The sequence below is a fragment of the Maylandia zebra genome, linkage group LG22 (assembly GCF_041146795.1).
Source record: "Maylandia zebra isolate NMK-2024a linkage group LG22, Mzebra_GT3a, whole genome shotgun sequence".
Taxonomy (NCBI): Eukaryota; Metazoa; Chordata; class Actinopteri; order Cichliformes; family Cichlidae; genus Maylandia; species Maylandia zebra.
Genome location: NC_135187.1, coordinates 16,334,765 through 16,354,446, shown reverse-complemented (window position 1 = coordinate 16,354,446; position 19,682 = coordinate 16,334,765). Strand labels below are relative to the sequence as shown.

Genomic DNA, 19,682 nt, shown 5'->3' with positions numbered 1-19,682 from the left:
GCACACGCTAAACATGTTAGCGTTGTTTGAGCTGAAATGTGTCCAGGGCTTGTTTGTGCAGACTTTGCCTCTGTGCATGTTGACGCTTTGGTTCGCTCTGCATGTTTATGGCAGGGTCTGATTTAGCTTTGGGTCAGTAGTATTCTGCACAGAATACCAAATAATCAGCTCATCACAGGAGAGTAAATTGATCAAACAGCTTATTTCCCAGAGAGCCAGTGAAGGCGGTGGAGGCTGATTGCATCATTTCTGCAGCACTGAAGTTTTGCATGTTTCCCAGCACATCCAGGCTTGAATGCATATGTGTATGTGTGTGTGGATGGGTGTAATGTTGAGGAAACACCTACCGATACACAGCGGTACAGGATAGTTCCATCTCCTAACAGGTCCGGGCATACAGGTTATATGGGCATTGCCCTAAAATGATAAAAGCAACCACAATCTTTTCTTAGAAACGACTAAAGAAATCCCTGCCAGTGACTGCACTGATTTAAACATGCTGTTTTACATTTTTTCCATTAATCACTGTGCATTTACATTAATAGTACAGATCTGTATATTAAGCAGAACTTGACAGAATACTGTACAAAAATTGGGCAGACCACACCAGAGACATGCATTATTCAGGAGTTATGCAAACCACATCAGAGTTGTATGTTTAGCAAGAGCTGTGTAAACCACTTGAGAGTAGGGTTTCCTTTTGACTCTTTTAAATAATTTTTGGTTTATGCAGCCAGTGGATAAAAAGAATGAATGGTGGCAAAGCTGAACATGCTTTTACATTAAAAAACCTAGATATCTGGAAATCAGTTTGCATTAAACAACTAGCAGTATTTGTGATTTATGTTCATCTGCCACTTAATATGAAAAGAAGGACCAACGTGTGGATTTTTTACCTGAAGAGAGTATCCTTGTTCGCACGAAAATTGCACAACATCCCCCACCATGAACCTGTCTCCTTGTCTAATTCCATAGTTTGGAGTCTGAGGTTCTGGACATGACTCCAGACCAATAGCTAATAAGAAAAAATAACATGATTATTTGGAAATACTGCATGCCTCTGATAAAAATGCTTTAAAGATATAGATGTACCTGTATATTCCAGGTGAAATCCAGCAGCTGAGACACTAATATCAGAGCTGAAGCTGAGATAGAGGTTGTTAGATGTACTATTCAGGAGAGGGGGGATAGTAGTGCCTGAAAGCAGGGAGAAAAGGAGAAGAGGAACAGAGGGCCATGATCACATTTTTTTCCTCATTTTTCAACTAAGGCCTTTAAAGCACATGATCTTAGTTATCTGACAGCAAAGGAGACAACAAAGGCCTCCCAAACCTACATTTTTACTTTTTTTTGTTAGTGAAGTGCTCTCGAAGGAGGGAGAAGGGAATTACTTTTATTTGAGACATCTGTTTTATTTGAAACCACTTTTCAAATGTTGGTTTGACCTACTTAGCGTGGCAGGGGAGAGTACAAAGTTAAAAAAGAAAATGGGGATGCAATACTGAAGCAAAGCTGGCACAGCACGTCAGTATAATCACGACCCTTCAAAATAACGTATTAGATGATCTTTTATGCAAAGGAATATGAGCATACTCCAGTCTCCTTATTAGCAGAAATGCCATTTATTTTTCTTGGCATGCTTCAAGATGCAACAGTGGTAACAACATTTCCTGATATAAGCTACTTGTGGATTTATATTTCGCAATCACCACTTCAGAATAAAAAAAGGCTCGATTTGCATTGTGTTGTGCTCGCTGGCAGGTGTGCCAGAAACAGAGACAGATCAGCAGTGAAACGGGTCAGTAGATGTTATTGGTTGCCTGTTGTGAGGGAAAATAATTAGCACATTGCTGAATAGTCTGCAGCCCCCCTGTTGTTGTTTTTACATTATCATTCATTATCATGACGGAAAATAAAAAGTGCTTTTTCCCCATAATAATAATTCCTGATTGATGCCAAAATAATTAACTGCATTGATTTAACTATCGCAGTTATTTGAGGATGGATGACAGTATTAATTAAGAGTTGTAATTAACCCTAATAAAAAAAAGATCCATCTCTTCCCTACAAAGATTTATTCATTAATTATATTTTTACATGAAATCCAGATAGAATAATGTTATTCTAATTGTGTTCCATATAATCTCTAAACTAGCTTACTATAAAGATGTCAAGTCCTCTCATAGATTATTTAATACAACTAGGAGGTACCCAGATGACTTTGCTTCCCTAAAAGCAGTATAGGTTTCCTGAGGAGATTATGACTTCTCCTTTGGGCAGTGGTCTGAATTATATGAAAAAGTAAATCTGGAATACAGGTTAAATCCAAACTGAACAGACATTTTGGTTGGACATGAGGTGCTGGGAAATTGTAGGGAATTTCCATTTTATGGCTTAGTCACACTAGAGTGAAAATAGGACAGCAACCTTCTTGCAGGTACGAAAAACTGGTACTTGCCCAGGGATTGCACTGAAAATGCATTTCTTTGCACTTGCAAGTGGTTCCTTCAAAGAATCGTCACCCAGAGTTTGAGAATGTTGCATCCAAAACTTGGTGGCCACTTCTGATTGCAAGGTGATTGCACAGGTCATCTGGTGGAGCGCAACCTGTGTGGTCTGACTCAGATGCCATTTATCTGTTTGTTACAGAAGTCTCAACTCAGCTGCTGACTGGTTGTATTCTGCTTATGTTCCTATATAAATGTCACTCTGGATTTAATCATTGTTATTCTTAATCTCTGGCTCTCCTCCACACCCTAACTTTGTCTTGTCTTCCTCCCCTCACCTCTAACCAGTGCGCCTCCCTGAGCTTGGCTATTCCAAAGGTTTCTTCCAGTTAAAAGGGAGTTTTTCCTTCCCACTCTCAGCAAAGCACTTTATTATTGAAGGGTCTTTACCTTAAAACATGCCTTGAGAAAACTGTTGTTGTGATTTGGTGCTATATAAGTAAATATAAATTGAAATGAACTGAATAAAATGCGGGTTGTTGTGCACCTGTGTCATTCTGCAGTTAAATCGCTGTCCTCCAGCAACTGCGTCACTATTTGTGGGGCAATTTCTGAATTTCTGTTTTGAAACTATGAGGTTCTGTCAGGACCCTGAATGTAAGCAGTGACTGGGAATTTTTTTTTTAACGCAGGATGTCTGCGAATAACTTACACAGCTTATTGCTTTCTTGTCTTTCTGTCCATTTTGACACAACTGACAGCAAGTGTTCGCAGAGCTGGTCCCCGTGTTTAAAGCAGCCATTTTAAAAGCAACAAGATCGCAAGTTCATTGGACACAGTTACAATAATTTGACGTTTTGCAGTCTCTAGCCACAGTTTCCTCTGGTATGCATGTAGCATGAGGCAATGTAGAGCAGCTGCATTGGACCCGCTTACTGTTTCAGGTAATTATATGGCAGGTACAAGTGAAAATCAACAATTTTGTATAAAACACAAATACTGAGAGCAATAAGTTTGTAAATCCTCCTGAGAACTGAGGAAAAGGGAATTTTCCCATTGAACAACTTCTGTGATTTCCTTCCTCTTTGCAGCTAAAAGAAGCCACCCAAACACATGAGACATCAATGGAAAGCCCAGCGTGCCCTCTATTTAGCACATCAGGACTTAGTAGCAGCTTAAATAAGTCAAAAGATATAGACCAAAAACAAATATCCAACACAGAGGAGTTCTGCAAGCCCCAAAAACAGATTTATGACTCACATAACACTGTTGCTTTTCACTGAAGCAGAAAAACAAATATCATCATTTAGACAAGATAAGAAAATCATTAGTGCAGAAAAGTTATCTTAAAGGTTTCGCTAACAACACAGTGCAGTAAATTTTGGGACCAATAACAAATATGAATAATTCCACTAATACTGAGTTTGACAGATCATCTTTACTCCTAACGGGAAATTTGGCTGTAAGAGGATCAATTAGTTTTGCAAAAGATATTTTTTACATATCTTTCAAAGGAGATTTTTGACACAGGCCTTACTGGGTATGTAACTCAGCTCCTGCTGAGACGCTAAATGCATCCAGCTTAACTCAAATTGCAGGAAGCCACATGAGCAGATTTCACATTTTATTTATTTAACTGTCAAGACTGGCTGTGATCAGCCTAAAATACAATCCACTTCTTATTGTTTAGTTATCAGTGGAATGAAAAGCTTCCTGAAATTATCTGAAGCATTTGATAAACAGCATAACAATCTCTAATTGAAAACTCAATTGCTTGGTATCAGACTTACTTCCATAAGAGCAGTATAAACCTTAATATATAATGCCTTAGTAATCATTTCCCAGCCCACTATAGATCTTCAATGATGCAAAACTGGGAATCAGAAATAGGTTGTTTGATGGTTACTGGTGTACTGTGCTAGAAAATGCAGTATTGTTATCCACTAAATATATACAAATTCAATAAATCTCACACAAGATGGACTGCACTCCTTTTAGACTAAATAGCGTAACTGTGGGCTCTCGTGCATGTACCTTGTACATTATTGTAATCTTAAATTCCCATATTTTCTTCGAGTATGTCACTTCTAGTGCATTTAATATTGAACTATTCCCAGCACTATAGAGTTCTACTTGAGTAACACCATAAAAAAATGATGGAAAAAAGTTTACCAGAGTAGCTTCCCAGTCTTGGTGCATGGTTGTCAGCACCGTCGTAAAAATCCAAAGAGTCCCAGTTATGCTCAGTAGCAAAACTCACGACTTGTATCTGGAGAGAGAGAAAAAAAGAAAACACAAGTGATTCTTAGATTTTTTTTGTCTGTCTTTAGTAAAATTCCCCAGATTGCTATGAAACTGCATTTGGTACAATGTTCAACAGTTTATTAAGCTTAAATTGACAGAATTAAAACCCACACATACTGTTTTTAATCTAAATGTTTCACAAAACAATCTATTGAGACGGAGCAGCTTCAAAAACAATTATCATTCTACTTTTAAATCAAAGGCTGGAAGGAAAGGAATCAAAGGGATATACAAACACTTTGAGGTGCCTGTCATTTCAAGGGACTGCACCTTGTGTAAAAGGCATCTTTGCCTTTGTATTTGTCCGTGATAGCAGTTTAGCTTACATGCAATCAGGCCTTATCGTTCATGATTAGATCCTATCTAGTTATCTCTGGATGGCCCCTCTCTCAGAAACCATCCATCCTTCTAATAATATCTTATCTTCCCTGAGATCCTGCCTGCTCAGCTTTTAAGCCAATGATACATAGGTCAGCCAGGAAGCAGCATGTGACAGTTACTACCTGTATTCCAGCTCCTTCTGGGACAGAGACCTTCCAAACACAATTCTGGTTGTTGTCATATGGCTCTGGGTAGCCAGGCGACAGGATAGTCCCGCGGCGAGAGGTCAATACGCCCCCACAGGGAACTGGGAGAGAGAGGAGTGAGTGCACAGAGCATAGTAGAGGAGAAAGGAGAGAAAAAAACCAGAGGTTAAACAACACTTTGTAGACAAATTACAGGAAAGCAAGACAAAGTGAGCCATTCCAACCATGCCCTTAACAGAAAGAGATACCAAAGAGCCTATCTGGATAACATATATGACTAGAGTGCATATGGATTGCAGTTGTTTGTATTTGTTTTAAATTGTTTTTCAGTTATGAGCGTCTACTGTGCAATCATGCTGATACTGCATTCAGAAATAGATAAACAAACTCTTCTGTCCTGTGTCTGATTTTCAGATTCATATTTACCTATACATGTTGGCAAAGTGTCATTCCATTGCGCCAGGTTGTCCGGTACACTCTCACAGCGAATGGCAGTAGAGCCATGCAATGTGTAACCGGGGTTGCACTCAAATTGCACCAAGGCGCCGACTGCAAAGTCATTACCAAGACGTTTCCCGAAGCGTGGCTCGGGGACTGAACTGCACTGGGTGGAGCTAGTCCGGGGTACAGCTAAAGGAGGAAAAAAAAGAAAGTGCCCCAGTGAATAAACTGAAGTGTATCACTGTCACTGCATATGGGAAACATGTTTAAAATTTCAAATTAAAATTTTCTTTAAATAAATGTAACAAAGGGCGAGAAAACGCATACTCAAGATGATGTGTACAATCAAAATGTTCTGTTTAACTGAAAAAGTAGCAAACAATGCAGTAATGCATGGTAATAAATGCATAGTAATAAAAAAAATGCTCATCATTATAATAGAAATGGCAATAATAATATCAATAATGACCTTGGTAGACAAAATGAAATCCCTTAGCGGTTTCTGGTCCAACTGTGGTGAACTTTATTGTAATCTGGTTTCCTGAACTCAGAGGGAGAGATTCACCTAGAGATGAAGTGGAAGCAACAACACGTTATGAGGCTGAGGCTGAGTGACTGTCATCTGTTCAACTATCCACAATTAAAATCAACCATCCTTACCAGAGTGTGACCCAGAGAGAGAAGACAGGAGCGTGTTTTGTTGAGTGGGTCCGTCATAGATCTCCACCACGTCATTAAGAGACGTCTGGAACAACACAAACTGGCCGAAGAGAACTGGAGGTAAAAATGGGGGAGAAAAGAGAGAAAGAGATGAATTAACTGCAACTGAATGGCAGCAACTTATTATTCCATGCCACTGTCTGCTGCTGACCTTCAATGATAAAATTAACCTGTAATACCTAATTTAAATGTTATTAAGCTGCAGTGTCACCTTCTATTTGAGGCCAACTATTGGTATAAAATTATATAACACTTATTAGTCAAAACGCTACCTTGCCTTCATCATGCTGTAGTCAACACCACCACCCCGCCAACCACACCCTTCTCCTCATCAATTGGCAACAGTGTATCAGTGTTGTCAGCTAGCGGGAGATGCTAATCTTGCAAAGACCGACTTGGATTTGGTAACGTACGCTAGCAGAGCAAGACGCTTTTCTGTCCTTTCTTCTGTATTGCAAGTTTGAGTGAAAGCCATATAACAAAGGCGGTAACCTGTCAACTCTGAAGTGCCACTCACACACTGAAACTGATCCAATCACGTTTCCTTGCGAAGAACACCTGCAGGGACTTGGCAATTAATGACATGCTACCGCTGGAAGACAGATGTGTAGGAAAGGAGGAAGGAAATACACCCAATACTTCCATACAGTAACAAAAGATTAAATTTCAGAGTGCAGCTGTACGGGCAGGTAGCATTAGACAGTCCCGGAGGTATTTTCTCAAACAGGTACAATTTGCTCTGTCTCGAATGATCACTGTACCATCAAACCAATCATTAGTAACCTGAAGATGTAAATTGGTAGGTGTAGTTTTATTGTTCGAAGCACATGTCCTATCTAAAAAAAAGTCCTCTGGGATAAATTACACTGATCTGGAGCTTTCTCTTCCACTCACTGCACACATGCACATATATATCACCTCCACACCCCGCCTTGCTCTCACTTTGGCCCCAAAGGCTGAGGTGTTAAGGATTAAATCTGAACATTGCCAAGGATATGCTGGTATAAGAAGGTCACTGGTCAATTTATACAAGGCTGCCTCTCTCTGAGGATCTCTTTTAAGGTTTCAGTCACATTTTGCGGAAACATAGCTCTGGCTCACCCATGATCCTCTGTGCTTTCGTGAAAATTCTCATGTTGTTTTATTGACAAGCAAAGCAGGATGGAAACGATGGATTTTCAGTCGCCACCGAATTTTTCCCACAGTCAAAAAGGGGATTAAAACAAATCATTAAGAAAGCGTTTAGCTTTATATGGTAAACTACCCTCTTATTGTCATGTTTTATTGGCATGTCATGGTTTCTGCCTGCCTGCAGACATCGCTGCCCACTATGTAAGGATTTTTAGGAAATCAGAGCGATTAGTTTCCCTCATTCCTTGCTGTGATATTGACATACTGCACAGCAGGCGGAGGAGTTCACACCTGAAACTGTTTCAAAATACACTACACATTCGTCAACATTTGCACACAGATTCATGAATTTATAAAGTATGATGGTACACAGGGAATAGCTAACACACCTCAGCGGTACTAATAAAAAAGCCCACACAAAGTCACAGACATTCACAGACACAAAGGAATTAATGATCACAGCAGTGTTGTCCTTTGCTATGTTAACCTCATCGCTCTCTGTTAGAGAAACGCCTCTGCATGTAAAATCATATAGACCCTAGAGATCGGGTCAGCCATCTAGTTCTTAGAGTCCACCAAAGTCTGAACTGATCCACTGAATTTAAAATCAGATGATTTTAAATGTTTGACTGTTCATTTGAAAGGTCTCTTTACTTCCTAACATCAGTTGGAGAGAAAACTGGGCGCTGATCCCTGTGGAGCTCCCGTGCCTACTGATGAGTTGCCTGAGTGGGTGTCCTCTGCCACGTAATCATCCAACAGGAGGTATAGCATCTCCAACGGGACATATGCCCAGGGTTTTCCCTACGTGCTGGTAAAACTGAAAGAGGCATTTGCACGAAGGGAGAAACCTCATTGACCATTAACCAGCCGAGTTTTTTTCGATTCCTACATCTCTGATCGCCTGACAGTTCAAACAGCAGGACTGCTGCAACCTCCAGCCTGGACCATTCAATTGCTGTAATTAAAAACAAGATATTTTACACAAGAATGACAGCTGCTTAAAAATTATGGGCAGTGCTGCAACTTAACAAAACAATCTGTCTTTTCACTCTGTGTGGGAGTTTTGGGAAGGCTCTCTCTGTGTGTCTTATACAACACGCAGACCAACCAAATGTTAGCTCCTCTCACTCAGAATTTCTACATGGAGGTGAAAATCCAAAAGCGCAAATATAATGAGACATCAACCATCCATGGCCTTAGGGAGAGCTGAGATTTATTCATAACACCACCAGGGCATAATTGGACATAACCCACCAATTACTGATTGTTTATTAAAGCTTAATTCACATTCAATGAGCAAATAGTTCTAATAATCAGTCAACAATGTTGTTCATTTATGATGTTGTAACTGATATTGTAGGCACAAATATAAGTTGTCCATCTCCACATTGATGGCATTCTTAGTTCGACAACACAAATCTAACTTAGTGTCCACTTGCAGGCTCTCTCCAGAGCTGTTAAATACAGTGATGCTCCACTCACACGTGTAGATTAGAGTCGCACTAGAATACATTAAAATGCAATTCTGTATTCAGCTTGAATTTTGAGTGATATGAATATACCAAAATATTCCAGACAAAACTCCTAACAGCTGTGGCAAAAATAAGGAATTATTTACAGGTTATTTTCCAGCAGAAGCCTTTTACACCCCCCCCTAATGATCACCCTCTCAGCACAGCCTCACTGTAACATGAAGAATCTGCTATAATATTCATATCCTTATTTATGTCTGGCTTTGAGACCACCACTCAAATGTGGCAGTCTCATCTCTAAATGTCACTACAATTATGAAACTCAGGCCTAGAGACAAATTAATGGCTAGAAAGCACATTTTTTATCACTTGTAATATAACTGATGTTTCTGCGTGTTTTCAAAACACTGAGGAAGCTTTTCAGAGGGCGCCACAAGATTCCCGCAATAAATCTGAAAAGATTTAATGCTGCTCTTTTTTTTCAGCGTAAAAAAAAAAAGCAATACAATAATTATTTGAAAAGAAACTTGTGGCCACATGTTTAACTTTCAAAGCTGAACACAGCTGCATGTCTGTACTACGATGTACTGCATAGGTTGTTGAGCTCACCAAACTCTCTTGGTACGGATATAGAGTAGATGCAGGTCTGTCCGGAGGTGTAGTTTCTCGGGAAATTTGGAGATAAAACAGTCCCTTCTGATCCCGTAGAACGACTTCCGCACGGGGCTGGAGATTCAGACGTGTGCACAAACAGATAGCAGTGACAATGAATTCCATACAAGTAAATTCTACTTAAATAGAGTGAGTGACATATATGGTTTTTTTTTTTACCTTGACAGCTAGGTAATGCCCTGTTCCATCCAGGTCTGCCATCATCACCCATACTGCATGTCAGAGTAGAATAACCCTGTAAACAGACAAAAAGGAAAATGTAAGAAAACCAGTCCACGTAACTAATTAACCAGCCAACCAACACCGTTTAAAAATTTCTACCCGCCCAGCCATTCAACAAACCAATGAACAATCCATCCAGCAACCTAAGAAACAGCTACTCAAATCCCCAAATCCCAAATTCAGTCAACCCCTCAGTCATCCAAGTGGCTGTACCTGCAGTACATATCCTGCTTCACAGTAGAAGGTGACCGTCGAGCCCAGCTTATAATCAGATCCCAGCCTGGTCCCATTCAGAACCACACCTGGGTCGAAACAAGATTCCCTCAGCTTGGCTAGATGGAGTAAAGAAAAAACAAGTGTGAGTTAGAGAGAACATGAGGCAAAGGAAAAGTGACAGGCACACATGAATAATAGGGCAAATTAATAAAAACTAAGTCTCTTGCAATAATCAAATGAGGCAGGCATTCCGTTGGCCTTTGTAACAGTCTGTTTGACTTAGCTGTCTTTGCCAAGATGGAGCAAGAACGATAACTTCATCCCCCGGCTTTTGTGTGCTACATGAACCTTGTAAATTATGGCCTTGGCCCCCCTCCCAAAAGATTAGTGGCCACCAGCATCAACTTAAGACTTAATTTCTCAGTCCATGCAAAGTCAGTGTTGACTCTTTTGTGCAAATGAATCAAACTCACACCTCCTTGACAGACTATTTCAACAGACACTGATTCAACGGGCACTTTATGCAGAGAGCAATAATTCTCTTTCATCCTGAATTTAGCATGGTACACATGTATATACACCAACGTGTGAGTGGTCTTAGTGTGAGGTAAAAGAAAATATTGTTGTTATATTCTGCTGAAATTGTGTCATCATGAGTTTCTATTATGTTTACTGTGGAAATCTTGAAGTAATTTCCCAAATGGCTTTCTTTAAGAAAAACACAAATGACAGAAAACAACATCAAGCAGAGGTGATTTAAAGATTCGAAATTATTTTTCAACAATCAATGGCTATAAAAAAAACCTTGCGGTTGAAATGTTTCAACTTTCCTTGTTTGTATCCTTAAAACAGAAAAGAACATAATAACTTAAGACTGACTCTCATGTAGTGGCCATATATATATAGTGATATATAGTTAGGTAAATGTACTGTAGTGTGCCACTTCCATTTTTGTATATTTTTCTATGAAAATTGGATATTGGTGCATGAAAACATGGAAACACGGTTTGTACGATTCTAACAAGCTTGAAAGTCAAATTTTGACGTGACCCCAACTATTCTTCAACACAGCCCCGAATCTCGTAGGGAAGCTTTTGTCACGGTCCTGGGTCTTATGACCCAGTGTTTTGAGTTTTAGTTCATTTTGATGTTTATAGTTTATGTTAAGCCCTTCAGGTTTTCTAAGTTCATTTGTTACCATGCCTAGGTGATTTTAGTTCTTATTAATTCCCCCTCGTGTTTCCAACCCATGTTAAGTCTCCCCTGCTCTTCATGTGTTTCATGTCTGTGTCTTACGTTGTCAAGTTCTGGTTGTCATATCTGCGTTTCATTATGTTTCCTGTTTTATTTTGGAAGGAGTCGTGTGTTCTTGGTTCTTTGTATTTAGCTTCACTGCTCCTGTCATTAGGTTCATGTTAGTCAGCTGTTTCCTCATGTGTCTCCACTTCCCCTGATCACCTCATGTGTGTATTTAAGTCCTCTGTTTTTGCATGTCATTTGTCAGGTCGTCTGCTCATCCATACCCTCACTTCAGCATTCTATGTCAGTTCACCCCGTTTAAGGTTTTTCATGTTTAGCTTTAGTTCACCCAGTTTAGGCTATGGTTTAGTGTTCACCTGTGTCCTGCTGTTTGTACTCCCCTTTTGCTGGCCTCAATAAACGGCTTATTTTCTGTTAAATCTACGCCACGTTCAGTTTATGGAGTTGCGTTTGGGTCCTTTTTGCCAACACCTACAGTCTGCCCTCGCCAGAATGTGACAGTACGACCTGACCATGTCGGACCCAGCGACTCCTGGTAGAAACGTAATCCAAGCAGTGGAGTCGTTATGCTACCAGTGGAGCCGAAGCTCTAGTGAGGAGGAGAGGGAGGAGTTACTTTACTCGTTGGGGACAAGCGTCATGGTTTTTCCCTGGTTATGGGAGGCGCTACCCCCTCTGATCTCGGACTTCCTCCGCACCATCCTCCCAGCCTGCCCTCGGCAGCATCAGCGGTCCGGTGTGCGGACTGCGTCACCACAGCCCCGTGGCCGCGGAGCCTCCCCTCCGCCTGCTGTAAGCATACGAGTCGGCACGCTGAAGTTCGCCACGGCACCACACTCCTCTACGCTGGCGCCATCCCTCTACTCGCCGGTTTCCACTTCGCCGTCGCAGCTCAGTCGTTCACCCTCACCGCCTCGACCGACCTACCCGTCTTCCGCTTCCTACCTGGCACGGATGTGGTCAGACGACGATGAGCCGGTCGCCACAGAAATCAAAGTTTCATCCACGACCACCTCAAAGAGGAAGCGGCGTTCGCGTCGCCGTCGCCCAGCGCTACGGCATGTTTCGCCCTCCAACGAGCCACACGAGGATGCGGGGGAGGTCATGGATTTCGACCTGGAGGAGCGGCAGCGTGCAGCATGCGCTCAACTGGATGAAGAGCTCCGGTGGAAGCCGTGGCTAGCTCCTGACTATGAGGAGATCTTCCGGGGAACCCGCCTGGCTCTCGGGGGTCCCCTGAGCTTCCAGGAACTCTCATCTACCGCTCCATCAGCACCCAGTTCACCAGCCTCTGCGACGACGCCCGGCGCGCATGAGGCGCCGTTGTCTGGTTCATCGGGAGCTGCAGTCAAGAAGAAACGGCGTTCGCGTCCCCGTCGCGCTGCGCGACAACCGGAGGTGAGTGAACGCACTCTCCCATCACCAGCCTCCGTTGAAGCCGTAGAAGAGGAACTAGATTCAAGTTTACAGATTCAAGGGTCACCATTAAAGGAGACACATAGTGTGGAGGCGGCGGACTCCAGTATTGTGACTGATGTGGTCAGTTCGTCTGGCTTCCATGAACAGGGAGTAAGACCCACACAGACTGTAAATCCCAGAACTGGAGAACCTCAGCCTGTGTTCTCGTCACCGCCACCGGAACAGGAGTTTGACGGTCCAGCCTCTGAGCCGACCGGGGAATCCCCTGTTTCGTGTTTTTCGTGCAGCGAAAACAATGACACTATTTCAGAGACAGCCAGTGCTAACTGTAAGCTGAGTAATGCAGTGCTAACCGGGCCGCCGCCCAGAGATTTTGCCCCGAAGACACCCGTAGACAGACCTAGTGATTTGGCAGGGACCTCTGGTGTAATACTTAGAGGGAGGGAGACCTCCACAGACCTAAAAGCTAATTGTGTGACAAGAGGGGGGGAGGAGTTTCCTCCGTTGTCCGTTGCTTCGCCTGGGGTTCCATCTAAAGCTGAGTTGCCTGTGGCTAACGCCTCCCTTCCTGAGTCTGCTCTGCTCACCTACGAGGTGCTTAAAGTAGACACTTGTGCTTTCACAGCGAATGAGGATTTTTTAGAGGAGGGTCATGTCGCAGAGCATATAAGAACGGAGGGTGAGACGAGGTGTGATCATGTTTTGCCTGCTGCTCCTGTGTCCAATGAACTTAAAAATAAGAATGCTGGTCATGACCTCATGTTGGGACTTAAAGGTGACAACAGGGATTCTAATCAGGGTAACACGAACTGTGAAATGTCCCCACCTAAATTCTGTTTTCCCCACAGTCGTGAGCAGGGTGTTTTTGGACTGTTTACCTCCATCCCTGCCGCCTCTACTCAGAGGATTGAGTCTGAGACCAGGGGATACAATTCCACTATTAATGACCATGTAGCGTCCCCTCACGGAGTTACGTTGACACAGTTCTCCGAGGTTTCTGGGAGCACATTATCGGACAGGGTTTTGAGTCCCAAAGTTAAGGTTAACACCAGCACACAGCCGGAAATGTCACCCGTCTCGGCTATGGTTGCTAGCACAGCATTATCCGTACCCATTTCACCATACACTCTACATAACACCCTTGAGTTACAGTCCACCTCTAGCGTGGTCCCAAGTCAATGTACCACTTACCGCTATCAGACTGGTCAATTCTCATCACCCAGATCCATATCTGAATATCTCATGTTCACCCAGGGACTTCCCCCTGGAGGTTTAAGTCATGTTTTTGTGGGTAATATAGTAATCCTTGTTTTCCCTGTGGCTGACCCTGCTTACCTGTGCCATAACGTTATGTCATTGATTGAGTCTGAAGGGCGGAATGTAGACACAGGGCTTTCTGTTTCTGAACCTATTATGTCAACTAACATGAGTCTTGCAGTGACTGGGCTGCTCTCTGCCTCAAGACATCTCACACCTGTTTGTTTCTGGACTGATACCTATAAGATGTCATGTGAACGCAGCCGGCCTATTGCCACGTCAGCTGGAGGGCCCCAGGAGCCCGTCCAGCCTGTTGCCACGTCAGCTGGAGGGTCCGAGGGGCCCGTTCAGCCTCCCGTCTCCGCTGGAGGGTCCGAGGGGCCCGTTCAGCCTCCTGTCTCCGCTGGAGGGTCCGAGGGGCCCGTTCAGCCACCTGTCTCCGCTGGAGGGCCCGAGGAGCCCGTTCAGCCTCATGCCTCGTCAGCTGGAGGGCCCGAGGGGCCCGTTCAGCCTCCTGTCTCCGCTGGAGGGCCCGAGGAGCCCGTCCAGCCTCATGCCTCGTCAGCTGGAGGGTCCGAGGGGTCCGTTCAGCCTCCTGTCTCCGCTGGAGGGCCCGAGGAGCCTGTCCAGCCGCCACCTGCGGCCGCCTCTGCCTCGCCTGGTCCAGCTTCATCCGAGTCTTCATCCGAGTCTGGTCCAGCCTCCGCCCCTGCCACGCCTGGTCGAGCTCCAGCTTCTGCTACGCCGGGTCCAGCCTCTGCATCTGCTATGCCTGGTCCGGCCCCATCGCCTGTGGCTGCCATGCCACCGTCTGGTCCCGCCTCGCCACCGTCTGGTCCCGCCTCGACTGGTCCTGTGCCCACCGGGCCTCGGCCAGTGCACCCGACACTGGAGAGCCGCCGCTGCCTTCCGCGCGGCCGGCCCCCTGAACTGCTCCGTCGTCTCCTTCGCCGCCGCCGCCGCTGCCTTCCGCCGCTGCCTTCCGCGCGGCCGGCCCCCTGAACTGCTCCGTCGTCTCCTTCGCCGCTGCTGCCTTCCGCGCGGCCGGCCCCCTGAACTGCTCCGTCGTCTCCTTCGCCGCCACCGCTGCCTTCCGCGCGGCCGGCCCCCTGAACCGTTTCCATGTCGCCACCGTTGCCGTCCGCACGGACGGCCCCCGGAACTGTTTGACCATGAACTCCTGTGCCGTCACCCTCCAGGTCGGCCACCTGAGGGGTTGTGGACTGTTTCCCTGTGCTCCTGTGCTTTTGGCTGGACGTTTTGTTTTTGTGGCCTTGTTTCTGGCCCTCCGTCCTGGACCCCCGCCGCCCGCCCTTGGTGGGTTGTTTTTGGTTTTTGTTTTGTTTTTCGTGGTTTAGGGCGTCTGGAATCCGCCCTTGAAGGGGGGGCTCTGTCACGGTCCTGGGTCTTATGACCCAGTGTTTTGAGTTTTAGTTCATTTTGATGTTTATAGTTTATGTTAAGCCCTTCAGGTTTTCTAAGTTCATTTGTTACCATGCCTAGGTGATTTTAGTTCTTATTAATTCCCAGAGGTGTGGACTCGAGTCACATGACTTGGACTCGAGTCAGACTCGAGTCATTAATTTTATGACTTTAGACTTGACTTGAAAAAATGTTCTAAGACTTGTGACTTGACTTGGACTTTTACACCAATGACCTGGGACTTGAATTGGACTTGAACCGGTTTACTTGAAAAGACTTGATATTTCACCCCAAATATAAAATTTAACATGCATATTATATAGAGATTGAAAATGTGACGTCATTCACGGGTAGAACCGCAAAGGATTCTGGGAACTCGTGGCAAGAAGTACTAGCGCACGCAGGCTTTCAATTAAAATCAGTTACACAGAGATAAAAAGAAACACAAAAATGTCAAGAAGCTGTTGTATTATTAACTGCAATAGCCGGTCGCATGACAGCCACGGGAAGCCGACGGGTAAAGAGATCGGTTGTTATCGGATTACGACGTTTAAGAGAAATTGTTCGAGCCATGTTTCCGAAGTGACAAACAGGCGACGGATGGCCTGGATTGCAGCCATTCAAAGATCAAATATAACGTCCCAGAACACTCCAGCTCACAGGTTAGTCTGCTCCAAGCATTTCCACAAAGGTCAGTCTGCTGTTGTAGTTAATACGTCATTTTCATAACATAATTAGTGATATAGGTTACAAGCAAGTCTGGCGCTGAACAGAAATTGTCGTGCTATGCTCCTTTGTTTATTGTGCATAAATAGTGAATTGTCCTGACACAATATTGCGTTTCGCTTCTGTTATTATGGTACATTGACAAAAACATATACTTTTATTCACAGGATAAAACAGTTGTTTTGTATCACTAATTGCCCAGTACGATTACAGCATACAGTATTATTGTCACTGCTACATTTCTGTGATGAACCAGAAATTATTTCCACTACTAATTAATTACCGTTGAGCTCAAAGGTCCTATTAATAAACGGTTAACGAATGTGTATTTATGAAGACGATTTGTGAGACTGGTAAACTTATATGATACGTACGATGGTCTTTCGTTCTACACGGTGCGTTTCAAGGTCCTGTACCCATCCGGCGGTAAACTGTACCTGGGCTTGTTGCAGTGACCTGAAGTTACTAAACTTCATGAGTGTGTGCACTCACTCCAAGAACCGTATGATTATAAATATGCATATAAATATGCTACGATGAGATAGCTGACTTCATCTAACTAGCAAATGTTTTCCAGGCTACGTTGGTGATGCAGTTTTTTTTTAATGTGTATGATATTTTTGTCATGCAATTTTAAAGCCGGTCCTACAACCGCATCCAAGAATAACATGCAGCTTATCTCAGAACTGTCGGTGAAAATTATTCTTGGAGCTAGGTTTAATTGAGCTGCATTCTAAAGAGGTGCAATTTCACAATTTGTGTATATTTTCTAAGTTCACTATTTTGTCATGTGTTGAGAAAAACACAGATTTAAAAATTACATGGTCTAATATTTACATTTAGCATAACTGCAACATGCTTTTTTTCGTTTTTTTTAATGACTCGAAAGGACTTGAAATTCAAAATTTCAGACTTGTGACTTGACTCGGACTTTTACACCAGTGACTTGAGACTCGACTCTGACTTGAGACTCGACTCTGACTTGCCTGACATTACTTGAGACTTGACTTGAGACTTGAGGATAAAGACTTGAGACTTACTTGAGACTTGCAAAACAATGACTTGGTCCCACCTCTGTTAATTCCCCCTCGTGTTTCCAACCCATGTTAAGTCTCCCCTGCTCTTCATGTGTTTCATGTCTGTGTCTTACGTTGTCAAGTTCTGGTTGTCATGTCTGCGTTTCATTATGTTTCCTGTTTTATTTTGGAAGGAGTCGTGTGTTCTTGGTTCTTTGTATTTAGCTTCACTGCTCCTGTCATTAGGTTCATGTTAGTCAGCTGTTTCCTCATGTGTCTCCACTTCCCCTGATCACCTCATGTGTATATTTAAGTCCTCTGTTTTTGCATGTCATTTGTCAGGTCGTCTGCTCATCCATACCCTCACTTCAGCATTCTATGTCAGTTCACCCCGTTTAAGGTTTTTCATGTTTAGCTTTAGTTCACCCAGTTTAGGCTATGGTTTAGTGTTCACCTGTGTCCTGCTGTTTGTACTCCCCTTTTGCTGGCCTCAATAAACGGCTTATTTTCTGTTAAATCTACGCCACGTTCAGTTTATGGAGTTGCGTTTGAGTCCTTTTTGCCAACACCTACAGTCTGCCCTCGCCAGAATGTGACAGCTTTCTTGTAATTTCTTTGAGTTGTTCTGAGGAATAGTACTCTTGAAGGACACCTGCCTTCTGCAGGTGTTGTCAAACTTTTGTTCTCTCCAAGATTTTCCCACTCTGCCTCAATATTGTTGAGGTCTGAGCTCTGGGGAGGCCAACCCATGGCTGAAATGCAGCTCCAAACCATGACATAACCTCCACTGTGTTTTACAGATGACTCTAGGCACTCACTGTTGTATCTTTTTTCTTAGCCTGTCAGCACACATTGATGCAAATCAAAAATTCACAATAAGACCTGTTGCCACTGATTTTCAGTGTAGGTCTGACATACGCTTGACAGCCACCCTTCCACTGAGACCATTTCTGATCATGCTTTGGCCAGTAGGAGACAGACTGAAGGGCCAGATGCATCTCTCAGGTTCTGTTTCAGGCCTTTGTCCACTTTCCTCAATTTTTAAGGACACAATACAAGACATGTCAAGTTTTCATCAAACAGCCCTTTGAGAATCACCTAGCTGGTGCAAAAATACTATTTTATGCCTGTCAAACTATGTTATCTTTGACATTTTTCATAGATTTACCTAAATAAAAGTAAAATACAAAGAAATGAGAGGTGACCCACGGTATTATAAACTATTAAATGTTGCAGGAAAAAAATGCACTCCTTTCTCTTCTTTAAATGTGATTATACTTCAAATTTCTTTGCCTATTAAACTTTATCAAAATTTGCCTGTGTTATTAATATGACCTCTGTGAGAATGCAAAGTGTAGTTTTAGGTGCTGCCTGATTCAGTAAGAATTCAATTTAAATGAGAGATGTGGTACAGTTAGCAGACCATTATACCTTTGTATTCCAGGTGAAATCCAGTGTAAGAAACCGATCCATCACTACGGAACGCTAAAAGCATTGTATTTGAACTGCTCTCTATCCGCTCTGGGAGTTTGCTGTCCTGGAAGCTACCAATGAGCGGACTGTTGCTATCCGGACCGTCGTAGATGTACAGGAAATCATAGTTTGGCTCAATGTTGAAACTAAAGGTAGAGGAAGACAGAGACAAACAAGGAAGAGAAAGAAAGTCAACAAAAATTCAAGGACAAAGTATCTACCATGAATTCAGTGGTTTTTAGAGTTGTTTTGTTTGTGATTCGTACCACAAAGCAAGCACAGCTTTTGAAAGTGGTGAAAGGTCAATAGATTTCCAAAGCACATAAATGCAAAAGTTCCCACTTCTTGAAAAAAAGTCATAATTTTACATGGTTTTCAATCTTGCACAAAGCAAAAACGAGGTTGATTATTTCACTTTACTCTCGTTTACCTGCAGGAAAAATACCCTAAAAATTGTAATTTTCACCAACCCATTACAAAAGAGTCTTTTGGTCTGTTGCTCCAACACTTTGTCCAAATTGAAATGATTGCCAGAAAATTTAGTATTAGAACTTACTGCCAGCAAAAAAGGATATCCAGGTTTTCAGTCTTCAAATGGAGCCAGCTCAGCTTGGACAGGCTTTTAGTCTACTGTCATTCCATTTCACATTTCACTCGGCAGTAACATTTGACTAGTAAAGAGGTTTTAAAAAGCTCAATCGAGCTGAACTGGAAAGTAGCATTGTAGGTTACCTGATGAAGGCCAGTGACAGGACGTAGTCTGGGTTGACAGCAATGAGCCAGTCACAATCTTTTGAGTGAGGGTAAGGATGCGGGTAGTTCGGAGAGAGTATAAATCCATTGGAGCCTGTTAGATTTCCTCCACAAGGAGCTAAAGTGGGAACACAGGTCAAGATTGACATTCATTTTGACAAAGCCTTGAAATGTCATAACATTTAAATATTCTCTCAAGCT

The 19,682-nt window shown here is 43.1% G+C and overlaps 1 protein-coding gene across 5 annotated transcripts in view; it reads right to left on the bottom strand.

Annotated features, from left to right (window-relative positions):
* csmd3b (CUB and Sushi multiple domains 3b) overlaps nt 1-19,682 on the bottom strand; it is a 424,286-nt gene that overhangs the window by 54,283 nt on the left and 350,321 nt on the right. For all 5 annotated transcript variants that reach the window (XM_076878974.1, XM_076878975.1, XM_076878976.1 and 2 more), the window contains exons 29-41: nt 19,461-19,599; nt 18,687-18,874; nt 10,153-10,271; nt 9,877-9,952; nt 9,655-9,771; nt 6,380-6,493; nt 6,189-6,284; nt 5,705-5,908; nt 5,255-5,379; nt 4,620-4,716; nt 1,093-1,197; nt 897-1,015; nt 348-417 (exon numbers count right to left, since the gene is read on the bottom strand). In XM_076878974.1, the coding sequence (XP_076735089.1) occupies nt 348-417; nt 897-1,015; nt 1,093-1,197; nt 4,620-4,716; nt 5,255-5,379; nt 5,705-5,908; nt 6,189-6,284; nt 6,380-6,493; nt 9,655-9,771; nt 9,877-9,952; nt 10,153-10,271; nt 18,687-18,874; nt 19,461-19,599 (1,569 nt within the window). The remainder of the gene's footprint in view (nt 1-347; nt 418-896; nt 1,016-1,092; nt 1,198-4,619; nt 4,717-5,254; nt 5,380-5,704; nt 5,909-6,188; nt 6,285-6,379; nt 6,494-9,654; nt 9,772-9,876; nt 9,953-10,152; nt 10,272-18,686; nt 18,875-19,460; nt 19,600-19,682) is intronic.